The following is a 21,024-nucleotide window of genomic DNA, read 5'->3' on the forward strand; positions in this document are numbered from 1 at the left end:
ACATAAACTCCATTAGGCACAGACACATAAAAAAAAAGAAATGTACCTAGTGAAATGTTATTATTTTTTTACAGTGCGGTTCAGGGCTTCCGTAGGTATTAATGGACAACAATAGATTTGGATAACCATCAGGAAATAAAAAAGTGTGAAAGTGTATCTATGCAAATGTTTGGGCATTTGTAAACGCCCCATTCACAAAGCAGCATGCTTTTCAGTGCTTTATTTAGGAGTTAGTGACGGTGATGAATTAGGAAAGGAACAGACACAACCATGTTCATTGCACCAACAAATGATTCTTCAGGTAACTAGTATTAAAAAATGTATTAACATATGTATTAACCAATTATAGGTTTAAATAGTTTGCAGAAGTGCAAGTTTGAATGTTTTAAGCTACAAAAACATTTTTTTTTTTTTTAATTTTAAGTACAAAACTTAGTTGTTATTGTTTTTTTGTTTTGTTTTTTTATAAGATTTTTAATGTATTGTATAAATTTGTCTGTATATTAAAATAATATATATGACTAAATTAGGTTACTAAAAAAGTTTTTTTTATGGGTTAGATCCTGTAAAAATAACTCCTAACAGTAAAAAATGCATGCAACCACTTTTACAGTTTTGGTATAAGTTTGTGTTTTATCAGTTCACAGGTTAAGGCAACGTCACATTTGTGTATTACTACTATGTCTTTGGACTTTAACCTGTATGGTAAGTTCATAAGAAAACATATTAAAGTATTAAACTCAATTAATATTATTATTATATAACATTAGTTTGACAGTAACAGTTTACAATAAGATTATATTTGTTAAAATCATTTAATGCTTTAGGTACTGTAGACTAACAATAGTTACTAATTTCAATTAATTTAATGCTTGGTTGATTATTAATCTTGGTTAATGTTAATTTATCAACTTCTACTGTTCATTGTTTGCTCTTGTTAGTTCACATTGCATGAACTAATGTTACTGTATACAATTTTAAATGTATAAATAAAGTATATATGTATTAGTATGTAAGTCTACAAAGATTAAGTAATGCTGTATTATTGCAAGTATGAATGCAGAAATGCAAGTATTGTTAATTGTTAGTTCATGTTAACTACAGTATGGCGTTAACTAATGTTGATTAATACAACATTCTATTTGAGAAGATTCTATTTGCAAACATTAGCTTATGCATTAGATATCATGAACTAACAATGAACAATAATTATTTGAAGCATTTATTAGGCTTGGTTAACTTTTATTAAGATAAGAAATGCAATTATTCATTGTTAGTTCCAGTTAGTTCTGCATTAATTAATGTTAATGTGCACAACTTTTAATTTTAAAATATGTTTGTGTATGTTGAAATTAACAATAACCCAGATTAATAAGTGCTGTAAAAGTATTGTTCATTGTTAGTTCATAATAACTGATGTATTTAACTAATGTTAGAATACAACCTTGTTGTGAAATGTTTTCAATTAATTATATGCTAATATGTAATGAATGTTTCGTCAGGTAACCTAAAAATGTTCATCGTTTGGTAGCAGCTAAATTAACTGGTTTCATTCAAGTTAAAATTATTATTGAATATGACTAAATTATCCTAAATACTTTAGGCTATGCCAACAAGAGTGCTTTTTAAGGGTCAGATCAAGTAGAAATATTTCAGAAATGCTATCTGAAACAGTGTACATACGTTTTGTGTGTGTGTGTGTGTGTGTGTGTGTGTGTGTGTGTGTGTGTGTGTGTGTGTGTGTGTGAGCTTTTACATCATGAAGGAATAGTCAACCATGAACATTCCTTGCCTGCCTCTTAACATAGTATCAAATGGCTTGTGGCACAAAGTAATAATACTACGTGGCCAAAGGTACGTGGCAAACAGGTTAGTTAAGTTCTTCTACACCTGACTCAATAAACAATTTTTATGGACCTCTCTTTGTACAGAAGGGCATTGCCATATTGAAACAGAAAAGATATGCTGACTGAAAATGTTTGTCTAAGGAAATTAATAGAATTAACTATATTTTTTATATATTTTGATGTTTTATTTTTCATAAATCAAAGAGATAATGCAACAAATCAGGACAAACCTAGAACAGGATTCGTTACTTTCACACTGACATTTCATGAGACGCAACCGGCTGTCAAAAACATATCGAGCTACACATAACACATAAGCTGCACGTAAGTTACATGTAGGTTACACATCTGTATTTTCTCAGGCACTTATTGAGTCTAAATAGATTCACAACTTACATTATTTCAGTAGTACACCCAAATGACAATAGTCATATCATACTGTTCATGTGTTGTACTTGCTATAGTTTACTTTTATGCTGTTTCTTCAACAAATAGCACATCAAATGTACATCAAATCAATCACTGAAACATCAGCACCACCTGTATGTGTATGTGTGCACACGCATATAAAATATTGATAATTTACCAGTGTTGACAATTCATTGCTGCACAGAAAATTAACGTGATTTAGTATTTAATTGTATGAACATACTACTCATGTCTCTATCCTGTGATAAACTTATATAGATATGAAATAATCATAAAAATATAATTTATGCAAAAAAGAAAAAAACAAATTATACTGTTACATACCTAGGATCTCTATTGACCCAATACACTTTTGGAACTTAAACCATTACAATCAGTGGTGAAAACAGTACAGATTTTTTTTATTTATTTATTTATTTATTTTTTTTTTTTTTTTTTTTTACTAAGTTAAAGTACTGATACTCAAGAAATAATTAACTTGAGTACAAGTAGAAGTACTGAGAAATATTATGACCCAGGATAGAAAGGGAAGTGGACAGCAAGATGCACAACAAAAAGAAAGTAAATCACAGTCTCTAGTTTGAGAAACAGACTCCTCGCAGGTCCTAAACTAGCAGCTTCTAAATGCCAAAGACCTGCATTGCTGCAAGAGGATTCTTGGACAAACAGAACATTTTAAGAATACAACATTTATTTAAATAGAAATAGCCATTTTTAACATTCTAAATGTCTGTCTACAGCTTCTACAAAGCTACATCATGTGCATTATGACTGAAACACATTCCTATTTCAGGTTTATTCTCATTCATGTATGCCCAAGTATTTTGGCTATTAAGTTAACATACTGTACAAAACTAATATAATGCAATATCATAGAGGAGGAATTTTATCCTCTATGATATTGCAACAATTATCCAGATATGGAATGAGTTTATTAAGCAAACGGTTATCAACTCCTGCATGTCAACTGAATAAAATATGGGAAAAATAAACTTTTCACACAGTGTTTAGTGAGAGATATGATTAATTCAAACACTAAACGTGGTTGTTCTGTGTATGTATTATTGTATTACAGTTGTAATAATAAAGTCTTAATTAACATTATGGTTATTTAACATATTGAGATATTATTATTATTATTATTATTATTAAGTAAATTGTAACATTTGGGTACATTATGTTTTGTGGTTTCTCATACCTTCTTTATATAACATCCATCCCTTGCACACTTTTGGCCTCTAGCGGGTAAGACAGGGCAGGTCAGTACAGTACAGCACCGGAAGAGAGAATGTTACCCGCTAGGACAGTTTATTTTGAACAAGAGGGGTGAGCGGTTACGGAATTTAATGCGGGAGTACAATACCGAACTGATGCGGATTGATAGAAGCGGAGAGCCCGTCTGTGCACGCGATGGTGTGAGGAACCAGACGGTGAGAGAAAAATATCAGATATTAATAAAACATGGGAACTTGTTGCGTGGGCATTTTTTGCCCCCATATTTTGAATTTCTGGGATATTTTTGTCAATTTTGGTGGCATTTTTGCCCCGAGGCCCTGTTAAAAAGTTTGTTTTAGACATATACTAGTAGTAAAGTAAACTAGAAATCCCCACATATACACTATATTGCCAAAAGTATTAGCTCATCTGCCTTTAGACGCATATGAACTTAAATGACATCCCATTCTTAATCCATAGGGTTTCATATGACGTCGGCCCACCCTTTGCAGCTATAACAGCTTCAACTCTTCTGGAAAGGCTTTCCACAAGGTTTAGGAGTGTGTTTATGGGAATTTTTGACCATTCTTCCAGAAGCGCATTTGTGAGGTCAGACACTGATGTTGGACGAGAAGGCCTGGCTCGCAGTCTTCGCTCTAATTCATCCCAAAGGTGCTCTATCGGGTTGAGGTCAGGACTCTGTGCAGGCCAGTCAAGTTTTTCCACACCAAACTGGCTCATCCATGTCTTTATGGACCTTGCTTTGTGCACTGGTGCGCAGTCATGTTGGAACAGGAAGGGGCCATCCCCAAACTGTTCCCACAAAGTTGGGAGCATGGAATTGTCCAAAATCTCTTGGTATGCTGAAGCATTCAGAGTTCCTTTCACTGGAACTAAGGGGTCATGCCCAGCTCCTGAAAAACAACCCCACACCATAATCCCCCCTCCTCCAAACTTCACAGTTGGCACAATGCAGTCAGACAAGTACCGTTCTCCTGGCAATCGCCAAACCCAGAATCGTCCATCAGATTGCCAGATGGAGAAGCGTGATTCGTCACTCCAGAGAACGCGTCTCCACTGCTCTATAGTCCAGCGGCGTGCTTTACACCACTGCATCCGATGCTTTGCATTGCACTTGGTGATGTATGGCTTGGATACAGCTGCTCGGCCATGGAAACCCATTCCATGAAGCTCTCTACGCACTGTTCTTGAGCTAATCTGAAGGCCACATGAACTTTGGAGGTCTGTAGTGATTTACTCAGCAGAAAGTTGGCAACCTCTGTGTACTATGCGCCTCAGCATCCGCTGACCCCGCTTTGTCATTTTACGTGGCCTACCACTTCGTGGCTGAGTTGCTGTCATTCCCAATAGCTTCCACTTTGTTATAATACCACTGACAGTTGACTGTGGAATATTTAGTAGCGAGGAAATTTCACGACTGGACTTGTTGCACAGGTGGCATCCTATCACAGTACCACGCTGGAATTCATTGAGCTCCTGAGAGCGGCCCATTCTTTTACAAATGTTTGTAGAAGCAGTCTGCATGCCTAGGTGCTTCATTTTATACACCTGTGGCCATGGAAGTGATTGGAACACCTGAATTCAATTATTTGGATGGGTGAGCGAATACTTTTGGCAATATAGTGTATGTCTAACTACATTGTGTTAATGTTTGACACATTTAAAACATTGCCTACCTTAAAAACAATTGAAGTTTGATCAGTGGTTAAATGTGTTCAGACGGTTCCATCATACCTGAATGAACGGCTCCTTTCCAGAATAAAATATGCAGAAAATCAGAGTATTACAGTTCTTGTATAGTGACAGGGCAGATTGTCTTGGAGAAACTAGAGAAGAGAGGACACTGGTGGCAGTTTATGCAAGCTGCTGTGATCATGATGATGTGCCCTGCAGACTTCCGTCGTGCTGCGCACAGCATGTTTTAGTTTATAAACAGATTTAGCGCTTATAAATTCTTCCCAAAAATTCAGAAATATGATGTTCCCTATCTGTCACTCACTCGACGTTGTGTCGATGTAGTGACACTAGGGGTCGAACTTGGGAGCCCCAATCACCTCTGACATTTGAGAAAAGGCCAATGAGAATTGGCGAGTGGAATTTGCATGCCACTCCCCCGGACATATGGGTATAAAAGGAGACAGCTTGCATTCACTCATTCAGATTTGTTCTTTGGAGCCGATCAGTGCAGAGCTTCTCACTGGTGTTTCATTCACCTCAAGAAGTGTTCAGGCTGTTGGATATATGGTGCATTTACAGCGGGTTCTCTTTCCTCACACGGATAATTGCAGAGAATGCCCCAGGGCGCTTCAGCAGCCACACAACTAAAGAGCATCTTTTTAAAGATGCCTTCCGTCTATGTGCAGTTCCTGGTTGCAGTCGGTATCTTTCATCCTCTGATGGCCACAATCGCTGTCTCACGTTTATGGGCCGTAGTCACGCTGAGACAGCGTTCGTTGATGGCTCGTGTTCATGGCAATGTTGCGATCGTGGCTTTCTTTCTTTTATAGAGGAAAAGCCACTCCAGCCACTCCCTGTCCTGGTCCTTCTGCTTGCATGCACAAGGCCACGGCGGCTAGCGCTGGGGGCGATTTGGGGGCTTCAACTGGAGCATTTCTGCTGGGTGAATCCCCACGAACCTCACATTACACACCATGCTTGTTTCCACCGGTTGAGTTCACGGATGAGTCAGGAGGCTCGCCCCAGGGTGTGCTTAATGCTCATTCAGGGCTTGAGATGAGGATGAGGTGTTGATCACAGCATCAGAGAGTGGACTTTTGTGGACACGGAGCTGACGGCCATGCTTGCCTGGGCCGACGCGAGCGTCGGGCTGGAATGGAACCCTCTACCCTGCCCTGAGCGTTCGCAGCTGGACAATTGGTTCCTGGGCTCAGTTGTGTGTGGTGCTCTGAGCCCAGGAACCAATTGTCCAGTTCCTTTCTTCCCGGAGGTGCATGAGGAGCTCACAAAGTCATGGCAGGCACCTTTCACTGCCCGGTCCCATTTCGTGGGTTCTTCCGCTCTCACTACCATCAATGGCGGGGCAGCCAGGGGGTACACGGAGGTTCCTCGGGCGGAGCAAGCAATTGCAGTGCACCTGTGCCCACAAAAAAGGCCATCTAGCGGAATCATCCTAGGCTCCCATCCAGGGCCTGTAAGTTCACATCGTCCTTGATGACCAAGGCTTACAGTGCTGCAGGACAGGCCACCTTCACCGTGCATGCCATGGCCATCCTGCAGGTCCACCAGGCCAAGGCTCTGAAAGAGCTGCACGAGGGTAGTCCTGACCCAGGATTGATGCAGGAACTGTGCTCGGCAACCGACTTTGTCCTGCGGGCGATGATGGTCACGGTGCGGGCCCTCGGGCAGGCGATGTCCACTATGGTGGTCCAGGAGCGCCACCTGGGGCCACTCACATCCCAGGCAAACTCAATCACGCAGAGGACATGCTGTCATGACAGGTGATGCTCAAAGGAGAGTGGAGACTCCACCCCCGGGTGGTTCAGCTGATTTGGAGTCAATTCAGCGAAGTGAAGGTAGAATTGTTTGCTTCCCAGGAATCCTCCCACTACCCACTATGGTACTCCCTGACCAAGGCCCCTCTCGGCACGGACATGCTGACACACAGCTGGCCTGCTTGCACAGACTCTGTGCAAAGTCAGGGAGGACAAAGAACAAGTCTTGTTGGTGGCGCCGTACTGGCTCACCCAGAATTGGTTCTCTGAGCTCACGCTCCTCGCGACAGCCTCTTCCTGGTGAATTCCCCTGAGGAAGGACCTCCTTTCTCAGGGACGGGGCACAATTTGGCACCCACGCCCAGACCTCTGGAACCTCCATGTTTGGCCCCTGGATGGGACGCAGAAGACCTAAGTGGGATACCACCGGCGGTGGTAGACACTATCACTCAGGCCAGAGCTCCTTCTATGAGGCAGCTATATGCCTTGAAGTGGCATCTGTTCATGAATTGGTTTTCTTCCCGAGGTGAAGACCCACAGAGGTGTGCAGTTGGGTCGGTGCTTTCCTTCCTGCAGGAGAGGTTGGAGGGGTGGCTGTCCCCCCACCTTAAAAGTGTATGTGGCTGCCGTAGTGGCACATCACGATGCGGTAGATGGTAAGTCCTTGGGGAAGCATGACCTGATCATCAGATTCCTCAGAGGTGCCAGGAGGTTGAATACCCCTAGGCCACGCCTCATTCCCTCGTGGGACCTCTCTGTAGTCTTGCTGGGCCTACAGAGAGCCCCGTTTGAGCCCCTGGAGTCAGTCAAGCTAAGGCCTTCTCATTGAAGACAGCCCTCCTGACTGCGCTCACTTCCGTCAAGAGGGTTGGGGACCTGCAGGCATTCTCTGTCAGTGATACGTGCCTAAAGTTCCCACTGCTCCTTTTAGGGATCAAGTGGTGAACTTGCAAGCGCTGCCCCGGGAGGAGGCAGACCCAGCCTTGTTGTTGCTTTGTCCAGTCATGCCTTGCATGTTTACTTGGACTGCACAGAGAGCCTTAGATGCTCTGAGCAGCTCTTTGTCTGTTTTGGGGGACAGCAGAAGGGGAAGGCTGTCTCCAAACAGAGGATTGCCCACTGGATTGTGGATGCCATCGCTTTAGCATACCAGGCCCAGGGCGTGCTGTGCCCCCTAGGAGTACAAGCACAGTCCACTAGGAGTGTGGCATCCTCCTGGGCTCTGGCGAATGGCACCTCTCTAACAGACATCTGTAGAGCAAAGACCTGGGCGACACCCAATAACTTTGCGAGATTTTACAATCTCCGGGTTGAGCCAGTTTTGTCCCATGTGTTAGCAGGTACGAACAGGTAAATATGTGGGTAGCTGGCTGGGTGACCGCTTGCACACAGTGCCTTTCCCCTCCCTGAGGGGATAACGTGCACTTTTTTTGTCCACGTGAGTTCCCAGGACTGGTGAACCCTGGATGTCATTCTTCCCCCAGCACACTGCGGCAGGCGAATTCGGCAGAGGAATACGATGCCAGGCCCAGTACTTGTGTAGTATGCCCTGTCAGGTCAGCCCATGTTCTTGGTGTAGGTGCTCCATATGTAGTGGTTCCCTGTCGGTAATCCCATATGAGGTGTTTTCCACAGTACGGTTTCCCTGTCAGTAAACCTGTGTCTTCCCCTGGGCAGAGCTCTGCTCTGCCACCAGTCGCTGCGCTTGTGGAGCTCCTCCCTTCTAGGTAGGACCTACCGCAGGGACTCCTTTCCATGTGTGGTACTTCCCAGTGGGTAAGACCATGGGATGTATTCCCCACATATTAACCTCCCTTCAGGCAGGATGTGGTCTCCGAAGTGTCCTTTGCTCCATTGGGGAAAATAACACCTTCCCCAGCACTAATATATCTTGGTCCCAGCTGTGAATTTTTATTTTCAAAGAGGAAAAGAGAGAAAAGGTCTAGAACAGCTGATGCGACCTATTCCCATTGTAAGTACGTCTTTTCCCCCCCTTGGGGTACAAGGGACTAGGCAACTTATGTGGGGCATTGGGAAGGTTACGACGTGGCGGTGTGCACTTGTTACTAGGCACATGGTAGCCTGCCTGCATCTGCACCTCTGATCCATGTAACACAGTTCAGCTGCTTGTGGCATTTTGTAAAGGGACCCCTAGTGTCACTACATCAACACAACATTGAGTGACAGATAGGGAATGTCTTGGTTACTATTGTAACCTCCGTTCCCTGATGGAGGGAACGAGACTTTGTGTCCCTCCTGCCACAACACTGAACTACCTACTGAAATGGCCGGGAGGCTTCTCAGCACAAATCTGAATGAGTGAATGCAAGCTGTCTCCTTTTATACCCGTATGTCCAGGGGAGTGGCATGCAAATTCAACTCGCCAATTCTCACTGGCCTTTTCTCAAATATCAGAGGTAATTGGGGCTCCCAAGTTCGACCCCTAGTGTCACTACATTGACACAACGTCTCGTTCCTTCCATCAGGGAACGGAGGTTACAATAGTAACCAAGACATATTTTTTTGTACTTTGTAATTGTGGTGAAAAATAAATGTAGCGAAGTTGAATACATTTTTAATCAACTCAAGTACTATTATTTATTTATACTTAAAAAAAAGTTGAAAAATGTGAAAAATGTACTGAAGTACTGTAACGAGAGTAGTTGTAATTCGTTACTTTCCACCACTGATTATATATATATATATATATATATATATATATATATTTGTAATTTTGCAAGGTTTCTTTTTCTTTTTACTACACTATTTATAAGAGATACTGTAGATTGAGTAATACTATAGAGGTGTGGATACAACTCCAAAATAATGGATGAGGTACAGGGGGTGGTCCTGGGTCACTAAAGACCAGAGTTATGTGTTTGAGAGTTAATAAAGCTAAATTTAGACAGGAAAAAAAATATAGTCTATAGGCACACTGGCACCTGCTTCATTCTCATTTTCTGCAGTGTGTTTTCGCAAAAGATTCCAGTATCCATCTACAGTGTTGGGTGTAACGCATTACAAAGTAATGTAGTCTAATCAAATTTCACAGTAACACAGTAATGTAACATGTTTCTTTTAAAATTAAGTAATCTGATTACAGTTACAGACATTAATAAAATTATGTTGCTTGGATTACACATTTATTGCTAAGACAATAATATTAAGTAGAATGTATTTTAAAATGTATTACGTTCCTATGTTGGTACTTTTATGTGTGTTGCTGTGTCAGCTAATGAGCATACGCTCCAACAAACCACAATGGCATAGAGGACACGTATCAAGGCGACGGCAGATGAGTGAGCGACGTTACTTTGGACGCAGTGGAGTGTAGTTGTTTATTCAGATTGAAAATGAGAGCGAAGCATTTCAAGTTTTCATGTGCTCACAGTCAATGTCAGCGAGCGCTGTGTCAGCATGCTCCCAGCCCTGGCTGGAGGAGAGAGGCACACAAGGCTGGGCCGGTGACAAATCTCCCTCAAATCTCCGCGCTCTACCCCATCCTCATGCGTCTCCCTCATGTGTCCCTCTGCAGCTGCCGCGGGAGGAGAGGGGATCGGCTTCGGGCGTATAAGGAAAACAGCGCTCATTCCCATCTGACAGAGGGATATATCGCTCACAAGGTGGAAACATTTGTGATGGCTCTTTTATGTTCTTTATGTATTGTACACAATAAAACACAATGCAATAGTGTTACAGATGCGCAAGTGATAATGGATACTCAATTCTTCCGAGCACAAGCAGGGAGGTAGAAATAATCCACTTTCTGTAAAGTTGTAAACACACACATGCTGCACATATACACACACAAACAGACATACTGTGTGTAACAGGTTCGAGGAATGAGGAAGCAGGAGAAGGTGAATTAAACTCAAAGGTAAAATTATTCTTTACATAAATACACGTTTTCTTGACTGCGTAACGGTAAAGCTTCACACAAGAACACTCAAATGCTATATATAGTGGGACTGGCAGTGGCCAACACACTCGAAGCTTCATCTGGGCTCTCTACCCCTCACTCTGAGGTCTGGCCCCTTTTATTTCCCCCGTCTCTCACCGTGAACAAAGAAACAGCAATTACCAGCAATTCATCTCAGGTGAAAACGTCATGGTTACTGGTGTAACCTCCGTTCCCTGATGGAGGGAACGAGACGTTGGTGTCGATGTAGTGACACTAGGGGTCACTCTTGGGAGCCCGAGACACCTCTGGTCTTTGATAAAAGGCCAATGAAAATTGGCGAGTGGTATTTGCATGCCACTCCCCCGGACATACAGGTATAAAAGGAGCTGGTATGCAACCACTCATTCAGGTTTTACGCTGAGGAGCCAATATAAGGTCCGGCCATTTCAGCGGGTAGTTCAGCATTGTGGCAGGAGGGACCAACGTCTCGTTCCCTCCATCAGGGAACGGAGGTTACACCAGTAACCATGACGTTCCCTATCTGTCACTCACTCGACGTTGGTGTCAATGTAGTGACACTAGGGGTCCCTATACAAAACGCCACAAGGCTGAACTGTATTACGTGAACTGGCGGTGTGTGGTGGGCAGACTTGCTGTGTGCCTCATAGCCAGCACACCAGGTCGACACGTAACCTCCCCAACACAGTTATGAGTGTCGAACGGCCGTTTTTGGGGACAAGTCGACTACCCAAAGATAGAGACAGGCTTAACCCAGGTGTGGCCTCTTTTCCCTTTCTCTTTTTCCACTCCCTAAAAAAGAAGGGGGATTATCCGACTGGGTCTAGTCGGGGGGTGTCCCTCCCAAGGGGATGACACCGCGGAGACCACACCTTGCCCCAAGAGAGGGGGGGATATTTAAGTGGAAGAATACGTCACATGGTCTTTCCAACCATGTGGAGAGCCTTCAAGGTAGATCCTGCCCAATGGGGGAGGAGTTACTACAAACATGGAGACTGGGGCAGAGGGGCTCTGCCCAAGGAAGACACAGTTTGCCAGCAGGGAAACGAATTAGCAGAAGATATAGATCACATGGGGTTAGCCTTACAGGGAACCGCCACATGTGGAGCACCTACCCCAGAACCAGGCTCTTAGTTAGCGCGTGTACTGGGCCGGCAGTGAATCTCTCCAAAAACTCGACTGCCACAGGGCTCGGAGGAAGTCAACCAGGGAACAAATTTTATGAACACTACTGGGAATTAATGGCGCACGTCTTCAGCTCAAAAGGAGGTGGAAGGCGCTATGTGCAAGCGATACACCCGGCTGGCTATCCCGGGCTTATCTGCTTGTGTTGCGTGCCACTACCTGGGATGAAACCGGTTCCACCCGGAGGTTGTAGAACCTTGCAAAGGTGTTGGGTGTTGCCCAGCCTGCTGCTCTGCAAATGTCTCTTAGAGAGGCACCTCTGGCCAAGGCCCAAGAAGCCGCTACACCACGGGTAGAATGGGCTCGTAGCCCTACCGGGCACGGCATGTTTTGGGCGAAATATGCCATAGTTATGGCGTCAATGAGCCAGTGGGCGATCCTCTACTTGGAGACAGCGCTTCCTTTCCACTGTGCACCAAAAGCAGACAAAGAGCTGCTCAGAGATTCTAAAGCTCTGCGTGCGATCCAAATAGATGCGTAAAGCGTGCACCAGACACAGCGACGACAGGTCTGGGTCTGCCTCCTCCTGGGGCAGCACTTGCAGGTTCACCACCTAGTCCCTAAAGGGGTGGTGGGAACCTTGGGCACATAGCCCGGTCAGGGTCTCAGGATCACGTGAGAGTAACCTGGACCGAACTCCAGGCACGTTTCACTGACAGAGAACGCTTGCAGGTCACCTACCCTCTTGATTGAAGTGAACGCAGTCAGGAGGGCAGTCTTCAAGGAGAGTGCCTTAAGCTCGGCTGACTGCAAAGGCTCAAAGGGGGCTCTCTGTAGACCCTGAAGAACTACAGAGGTCCGATGAGGGAACGAGGCGTGGCCTGGAGGGATTCAGCCTCCTGGCACCTCTTAGGAACCTGATGATCAGGTCGTGCTTCCCTAAGGACTTACTGTCGACTGCGTCATGGTGTGCTGCTATAGCAGCAATGTACACCTTCAAGGTGGAAGGGGACAGCCTCCCTTCCAACCTCTCTTGCAGGAAGGAAAGCACTGATCTGACTGTGCATCTCTGGGGGTCTTCCCGACGGGAAGAACACCACTTAGCGAACAGACGCCACTTAAAAGGCATACATAGAGGAGTCCTAGCCTGAGTGATCGTGTCTACCGTCGCAGGTGGGAGACAGCTTAGGTCTTCTGCGTCCCGTCCAGGGGCCAGACATGGAGATTCCAGAGGTCTGGGCGCGGGTGCCAGATGGTGCCCCTTCCCTGAGAAAGAAGGTCCTTCCTCAGGGGAATTTGCCAGGGGGGAGCTGTCGCGAGGAGCGTGAGGTCCGAGCACCACGTCTGGGCGGGCCAGTAGGGTGCTATCAGGATGACCTGGTCCTCGTCCTCCCTGACCTTGCACAGGGTCTGTGCAAGCAGGCTCACTGGGGGAAACGCATATTTGCGAATGCCAGGGGGCCAGCTGTGTGCCAGCGCATCTATGCCGATGGAGGCACAGCTGGACCACCTGAAGGTGGAGTCTCCACTCTCCCCTGAGGGTAACCTGTTGTGACGGCGTGTCCGCCATATTGTTGAGGTTGCCCGGGATGTGAGTGGCTTGCAGCGACTTGAGGTGCTTGTGACTCCAGAGGAGGAGACAGCAGGCGAGTTGTGACATACAACGAGAGCGCAAACCACCTTGGCGGTTGACATATGCTACCATTGACGTGTTGTCTGTCTGAACCAACACGTGCTTGCCCTGGATCAACGGCCGAAACCTCTGCAGGGTGAGCAGAATTGCCAACAACTCGAGGCAGTTGATGTGCCAATGCAGTCGCGGACCCGTCCAGAGGCCGGCGGCTGCGTGCCCATTGCAAACGGCGCCCCAGCCCGTTTTGGAGGCATCTGTTGTGACCACGACACGCCTGGGAACCAGTTCTAGAAGAACACCTGCTCGTAGGAACGAGAGGCCGGTCCAAGGGCTGAAAAGACAGTGACAGACCAACGTGATGGCCACGCGGTGTGTCCCATGGTGCCATGGCCGTCTCGGGACTCGAGTCTGGAGCCAGTGCTGAAGCGGCCTCATATGCATCAACCCGAGCAGGGTGGCCACTGCCGAGGATGCCATATGCCCCAGGAGCCTCTGAAGAAGTTTCAGTGGAACCGCTGTTCCCTGTTTGAACGCCTTCAAACAGGCCAGCACCGACTGGGCGTGCTCGTTCGTAAGGTGCGCCATCAAGTAGACTGAGTCCAACTCCAAATCGAGAAAAGAGATGCTCTGAACCGGGAGGAGCTTGTTCTTTTCCCAGTTGACCTGAAGCCCTAGTCAGCTGAGGTGTGAGAGCACCAGGTCCCTGTGTGCGCACAACACGTCTCGAGAGTGAGCTAGGATTAGCCAGTCGTCAAGATAGTTGAGAACGTGAATGCCCACACGAGGAGACAGGGACAGGCCGAAAGGGGAGGACTTTGTACTGATACGCCTGACCCTCGAATGCGAACCGCAGGAAGGGTCTGTGTCGAGGAAGGATCGTGGCATGGAAGTACGCATCCTTCAGTTCTACCGCCGCGAACCAATCTTGATGCCGGACACTCGCCAGAATGCGTTTTCGCATCAGCATCTTGAACGGGAGTCTGTGTAAAGCCTAGTTCAGAACTCACAGGTCCAAGATTGGCCTCAACCCACCGCCTTTTTTCAGTACAATGAAGTAGGGGCTGAAAAAACCCCTTCTTCATCTCGGCTGGAGGGACAGGTTCTATCGCGCCCTTCCGTAGGAGGGTAGCAATCTCCGTGCAAGGTAGCAGCGTTTTCGTCTTTCACCAAGGTGAAGTGGACACTGCTGAACCTGGGCGGATGCCTGGCGAAGTGAATCGCGCAGCCGAGTCGGACGGTCCGGACCAGCCCTCGTGACGGATTGGAAAGAGCAAGCCATGCGTCCAAGTTCCGCGCAAGGGGGACCAAAGGGACAACGTCATCGGATGTACCAGCAGGTGGGGCCTCGTGGCGGGGCAGAGCTCGAGGTGCCACACCACATCGTGGCCGTGCTGAGTCTAAGGACATCGAAGCACTTACCTGGCTCCTTATGACCACCCCCGGAACAGCCTGGGATGGGGGAGGAAGAGGCCTGTCCCTGTGACCCGTGGAGACTGTCACATCGGGGGTGGATTTGTGCCACAGCTGGGAGCTCAGGGGCGGGAGACCGCCGCTGAAGCGCCAAACCTGCCAAATGGAGCGGTGGATACGTAACCCAGGGAACAAGGAAACCGCTCTTGCTGAGCTCTTGAGTACTGCAGCCACTTGGGCATGCAGCACAATTAAATGCAAAAGGTAACAAAAAGATGAAGATCTGCTTACCAGCTCCAGAGCAGCGGGTTTCGTTGTCCCTGGGTCGCCCGTCACAAGGGCGCTTTGAAGCCTTTCACGGGTTCTGGGCGGCCGCGAGACGGGTGGCGTCTGCTTCCTGTGGTGGGCTCCACGCCGGGGCCGGGCCGAAGAGGTGGGCTGCGGCGGAACCGGTGCAGTCACCACAGGGGGACGTCCTTGGCGATGAGTAGACGGGGTGCGGGATCTTGAGCCGCGCCGGGGCAGGATATGCCGGCTAGCATCCATCTACTGCTCTACCATCGAGAACTGCTGGGCAAAGTCCTCGACGGTGTCGCCGAATAGGCCCGCCTGGGAAATGGGGGCAGCAAGGAATCGTGTCTTGTCGGCCTCACCCATCTCGACCAGGTTGAGCCAAAGGTGGCGCTCCTGGACCACTAGTGTGGCCATCATCTGCCCGGGAGACCGTGCCGTGACCTCTGTCGCTTGGAGAGCGAGGTCGGTCACCGAGCGCAGTTCCTGCATCAATCCCGGGGTGGAACTACCCTCGTGCAGTTCCTTTAGCGCCTTGGCGGACTTGCAGGAGAGCCATGGCGTGCAGGGTGGAGGCGGCTTGTCCAGCGGCACCGTAGGCCTTGGCCGTCAGAGACGACGTAAACCTACAGGCCTTGGACGGGGACTTTAGGCACCCACGCCAGGTGGCGGCGCTCTGCGGGCATAGGTGCACCGCGAGCACCTTTATCCACTGGGGGATTGCCGAATAGCCCTTGGCCGCCCTACCATCGAGGGTAGTGAGGGCGGGGAAGCTGAAAAGATCGGGACCGGGCAGTAAAAAGTGCTTCCCGTGACCTTGTCAGCTCTTCATGCACTTCCGGGAAGAAAGGAACGGGGGCGGAGCGTGGCTTTGAGCGGCGCCGCGAGCCCAGGAACCAATTACCGAGCCGCGAGGGTTCAGGGAAGAGCGGTGAAATCCACTCTAACCGACGCTCGTGGCTGCCTGGGAAAGCATGTCATCATCTCCGCGTCAGCCTGTGACTGGGCAATCGACCCCGAAAGGAGGAGCCCAGCTGAGGCTTCCAACTGGACGAGCCCGCTCTCCGATGCTGCGCTCGAGAGCTCATCACTTTCGCGGGCTCCGAATAAGAGGTCGAACTCGCCATGACATGAGCCGGCGGACTCACCCGGAAGCCCGATCGGGGCAGACGAGCGTGCTGGGGAAAAGTAACTAGTAATCTGATTACTTTCCCTTGAAGTAATCAGTAAAGTAATCAGATTACAATTTTAGAGAAGTAATCAGCAATCAGTAGTTGATCCTCCAGTAGTATTTTTTGAAAGTAACTTACCCAGCAGTGTCCATATACTGTATATTGTTTGCTGTGCTTCACTGGTATGGTTCACTGCCATTAGAATAATAACATCTCCACTTATTGCGGTGCCTCATGTCTACTCACATTAATGTAGGGAAGAGAGGCAGCACACATGAAGTGGGAAATAGTATCAATTGCATGTTCAGGGCTAGAGAAAGATATTTGAGGATATAGTGCTGAAAGATCAGCTCTTTCTACACCTTGAGTGCTTGCAGTGTATACAGCTGTGTAGTTTTGCAAGCTCCTCACATTAAGTGTAGAAATTGTAAGATGGGGAAACCACTGTCATGATGCCTCACAGTCTGGATGCAACCAATCTGCAGGCCGCTAATTGGTGACCCCTAATGTAGTGTATTTATGCCCAAGTCCAGAACTTATCTGCCCATCGCAGAAAAATGCAAAACTTCAATTTTTTAAAGTCTAAATTTTTAAATGTAAAACTAAAGTACCCTAGGCAAATGAAACCGGTGTTTATACAACGTGCTGCGTAATTTTACAAATAATTTGTTGAGAGTGACATCAAGGTACAGTTCCAGCCACAGAAGTAATGCCTAAGTATAAATTAAATGGGTCACAGAATGTTGGTTAGTTGCTGTTGAGTCAGGTCAATTCATTTTTATATCTATATTACTTTTAACAGTACAACTCTTTTCAAAGTAGCTTTACAGAAAATCATGCCTTGTGTCTTAAAGTCCTCAGTGAACAACTTTACAGAAAATCATGCTGTAATATTTAGAAACGCTTTTGCTAAGAAAGTTGATGTGTGGTCTTAAAGGTGCAATTAAGGTGATTGTGTTCATAAAAATGTTGTAAATTGCAATTTACAAAACAAGAACATGTATTAGAATCGGATGTGATTTACATTTTGGTTCTCTTTCAGGCTCTATGGGGACTGATGAATTGTAGAATCCATGTGAGAAGATTTTATTCCCCCCACCCTAAACATGCTCTTCAAAATAATAATTCAATTATAATTTCAAAACCTGACATGGAAATCAGTCATGAGGATATGGGAATCAGTTATGATGAGTGGAAAAGTCTACAGAAGGCTCTGGACTGGCCTAGTCCAGATCAAGAAATCACTCAGCTGGATCTGAGCACAAGTCCAGTTCACTCAACATTCTCTATTGTGGGACTCAATGAGAGTTACAAAGTGGGAGAAAAGATTCATGTTACTATCACAGCCAGAGACCACAACAACAACCTGAAAGCTTATGGAGGAGACTTTTTCCAAGCAAAGCTTTTTAATTTGAAGTTAAAGGTATGTTTAAGCATTTTGGTGAACAAACATTTTGAAAATTATTGAAAAAGAATGTGGACATAGTATAAAAATCTGCTATTTTTATACATTTTATCATCTGCCTACATCAGTCTCACATGAACCACAAACTGTCACTGTGTGCAATAGCATCCTTGTGCTATAGTGTGATATTGCAAGAGACAGACAAATTTTTTTAAATTTTTTATTAAATTAATAAGTGCAATTAGTGTGGATTAGACTGGATTAGTAGATCAGTCTTGAAATGACCAGCGCTTTGACAAGGAGCTGCACATCATATTCAACCAGGAAATGTCTCAATTTCTTGATGTTGTAAAGTGAGAACATGCAAGACATGGCTATTGATGAGAGGTCCTGGCTGGCTTTAGTGTAGTTGAACCAAGATGAATTGTGAGGTTGTGGTCAACAGACAGGATGGCTGGAATCACTAAGAGTTCTATCTTGGCAAGGTTGAGGTGAAGGTTGTGTTCCTTCACCTCAAGGCCGAAATAATAGAGAGACAGGCAGAGATATGAGCTGAGACGGTGGGGTCATCAGGCTGGAACGACAGTTAAAGCTTTGTATCATTTATGTAGCAGTTGTAGACAAAGTTATGTAAAAGGAATATTCTAAGTTCAATACAATTTAAACTCAATTGACAGCATTTGTGGCATAATGTTGATTACAATAAAAGTACATTTTGACTTGCTCCACATTTTCTTTGAAAAAAGACAAAATCTGGGTTCTAGTGAGGCACTTACAATGGAAGTGAATGGGGCCAATCTGTAAACATTAAAATACTCACTATTTCAAAATTATAGACACAAGGCATAAACAATATGCGTGTTAACATGATTTTAGTTTGATAAAATTGCTTACTAACCTTTTCTGTGTAAAGTTATAGCCAATTTTACAACTTCATTGCCATGACATTGTAATGTCAACAAACCATAAACCCCTAAAACAACCGTAAAATTATGATTCTAACAACTTTACAGCTCAAATAATACATGAGTTTTAACAAAATAATCCATGTAAGTGCTTTTATCAAATTATAAGCTTCACATCTCTGCCTTTAACCTCTTAACGATGGGCATTTTTTTAATTTAGCACAAAAACATGACGTATATTTTCTCAGATCTACAAGCAATCTGCATAAGCTATATATCATTTGAAAGCTTAAATCCTCAAACATCAACCTGTGCAGTCCGTTTTTCAATCAATTCACATTCAGAGCAGTCAATCAATCCAGTTCAAAGTGCACAATGGCTCATCCAAATGGCCATTGGACACTTCTGTGGAACGAGCTGGCCAATGGTTCTCTATTCAAGATCTGTCAGGCAGCTCATGTTGCAAATAGAATAACGTTGCCAAGGATACATGGGTTGGCCTAAATTGGTTTATGTAAGTGGCTTCAGTGACATCATTTTTTGTGATCTCCACGTGGTCACCCATAATGACAGCGGGTGATCGGCACCCACACATATGATTTGTGGGACATATGACTTCTTTTGAGAGATCGATGTTAGATTAACACAACTCAAGTATATTTGAGTATTTAAGAGAAAGTTGCATAAAGTTTTGATAAGAAATACCCTCTAAAATGGCAGAAGCATCAGACCCACGTGGAAGCTCTGACGGCTGATGATATACAGGTTGTGCGTGAGCTTATAATATTGTTCAATTTGCTTTTTTACTGCATTAACAAACATTTTCATATTTTATGACCACGAGATTTAATGTAATCACATTGTAATTTAATGTAATCACATTGTAATTACACTTTATAAATGGCATTGTTATGATAGTTATAACCTATTGTTGTGTTGTCACGATACCAAAATTTCAGTAGTCGGTACCGATACCAATGAAATTTCACGATCTCGATACCACAGCAAAAATATTCTAATATGGTAAAATGCTTTTGAACACACTCCTTTAGCCTATTTAAAGTTAAATTTCAATATAAATAATATTAAATTGCAAATGCTGTGATTTAATTCTATAAATATATAGTCTACATGTGTTTCACATTGGATTAGTGCTCTGTTTGTTTGTTTGTTTGTTTGTTTGTTATGATCAGAAATAAAAGTGTCTTCAAATTATCTGTGTTATTTGCTAAATATAATGTGCATATACAGTATCTTATTCTGTATCTTATACTGTATTTTATACTGCATATGTAAAAAAAAAAAAAACACCCCCAGAATGGCTTTTTATAAAAATCCAGCTGGACCTGTCTATAGAAAAGGCTCTCATGAAACTCTGTTTTGGTGACTATTATTCTCAAATTTGTGTTTTTATGGCCCACAATGACCAGTTTCATATATTTTCACCTCAAAACATTTCATACAATAAATAAATAAAATACAATTCTAAACACTTTCAGGTACATTTGAGCTTCTCTTATTCTAATCCTGTAATATTTTTTGTTAAATTTGACTTGAACATTAAAGTCCCACTTGCCACCTTTGAAAAGAGACCAGGGTTCGGCCTCTATGCCCAAGGGTAGAGCTGTTTTTTGCTTCTTATTTATTTTTTTTTATTTATTTTTTTAAGAATGGACATATGAGTCAAAAATGTTTTTTGTGGTAATCAACATTATGCCACAAATGCTGTCAAATATACCTTAACTGAAATAGAATATTATTTTGATGATTGGTCCGAGTGATGTAGTGTAAATAGATAAGATTCCTGAGGAAAACCAGTGGTTAGCTGGTGTGACTTGAACACCTCTCCTCTCCAGGGGACCTTAAAGGATCTGCCTGTGAGGTATGAATCAAACCATCCTAGCACAATTCCTGTGATGCCCAGGTCTGAGAGGGTGGACAGAAGGATCTGGTGGTTCACTGAAGCAGTGTAAAAAGCAGCAGACAGGTCAAGGAGGATGAGGATAGATGATTTGGAGCTCTTACCAGTTGTAGGGTTTCAGTTAGTGACAAGAGGGCAGTCTCCGTTGAGTGTCCTGTTTTGAAGCCAGACTGATGTCTGTCAAGTAGATTGTTCTTTGAAAGAAAAGTAGACAACTGATTGAATACAACCTTCTCAAAAGTTTTAGCCAGGAAAGGTAGGAGAGAGACCGGTCTGTAT

General features: G+C 44.8%; 1 protein-coding gene across 6 annotated transcripts in view; it reads left to right on the forward strand.

Moving 5' to 3' along the window:
* The first annotated feature begins 248 nt into the window (after positions 1–248).
* LOC127434675 (NXPE family member 3-like) overlaps positions 249–21,024 on the forward strand; it is a 28,095-nt gene continuing 7,319 nt past the window's right edge. Inside the window, exons 1-4 of one of the 6 annotated variants that reach the window (XM_051687577.1) lie at positions 249–301; positions 641–705; positions 1,766–1,869; positions 17,557–17,937. In XM_051687577.1, the coding sequence (XP_051543537.1) occupies positions 17,572–17,937 (366 nt within the window). In that variant the 5' untranslated portion in view covers positions 249–301; positions 641–705; positions 1,766–1,869; positions 17,557–17,571. Of the gene's footprint in view, positions 302–640; positions 706–1,749; positions 1,870–10,555; positions 10,588–10,716; positions 10,842–17,556; positions 17,938–21,024 lie in introns of those variants that run through there. The other 5 variants (XM_051687578.1, XM_051687579.1, XM_051687576.1 and 2 more) reach the window with 5 other exon arrangements.

This window comes from Myxocyprinus asiaticus, chromosome 44, assembly GCF_019703515.2.
Source record: "Myxocyprinus asiaticus isolate MX2 ecotype Aquarium Trade chromosome 44, UBuf_Myxa_2, whole genome shotgun sequence".
In the NCBI taxonomy this organism is placed as follows: Eukaryota; Metazoa; Chordata; class Actinopteri; order Cypriniformes; family Catostomidae; genus Myxocyprinus; species Myxocyprinus asiaticus.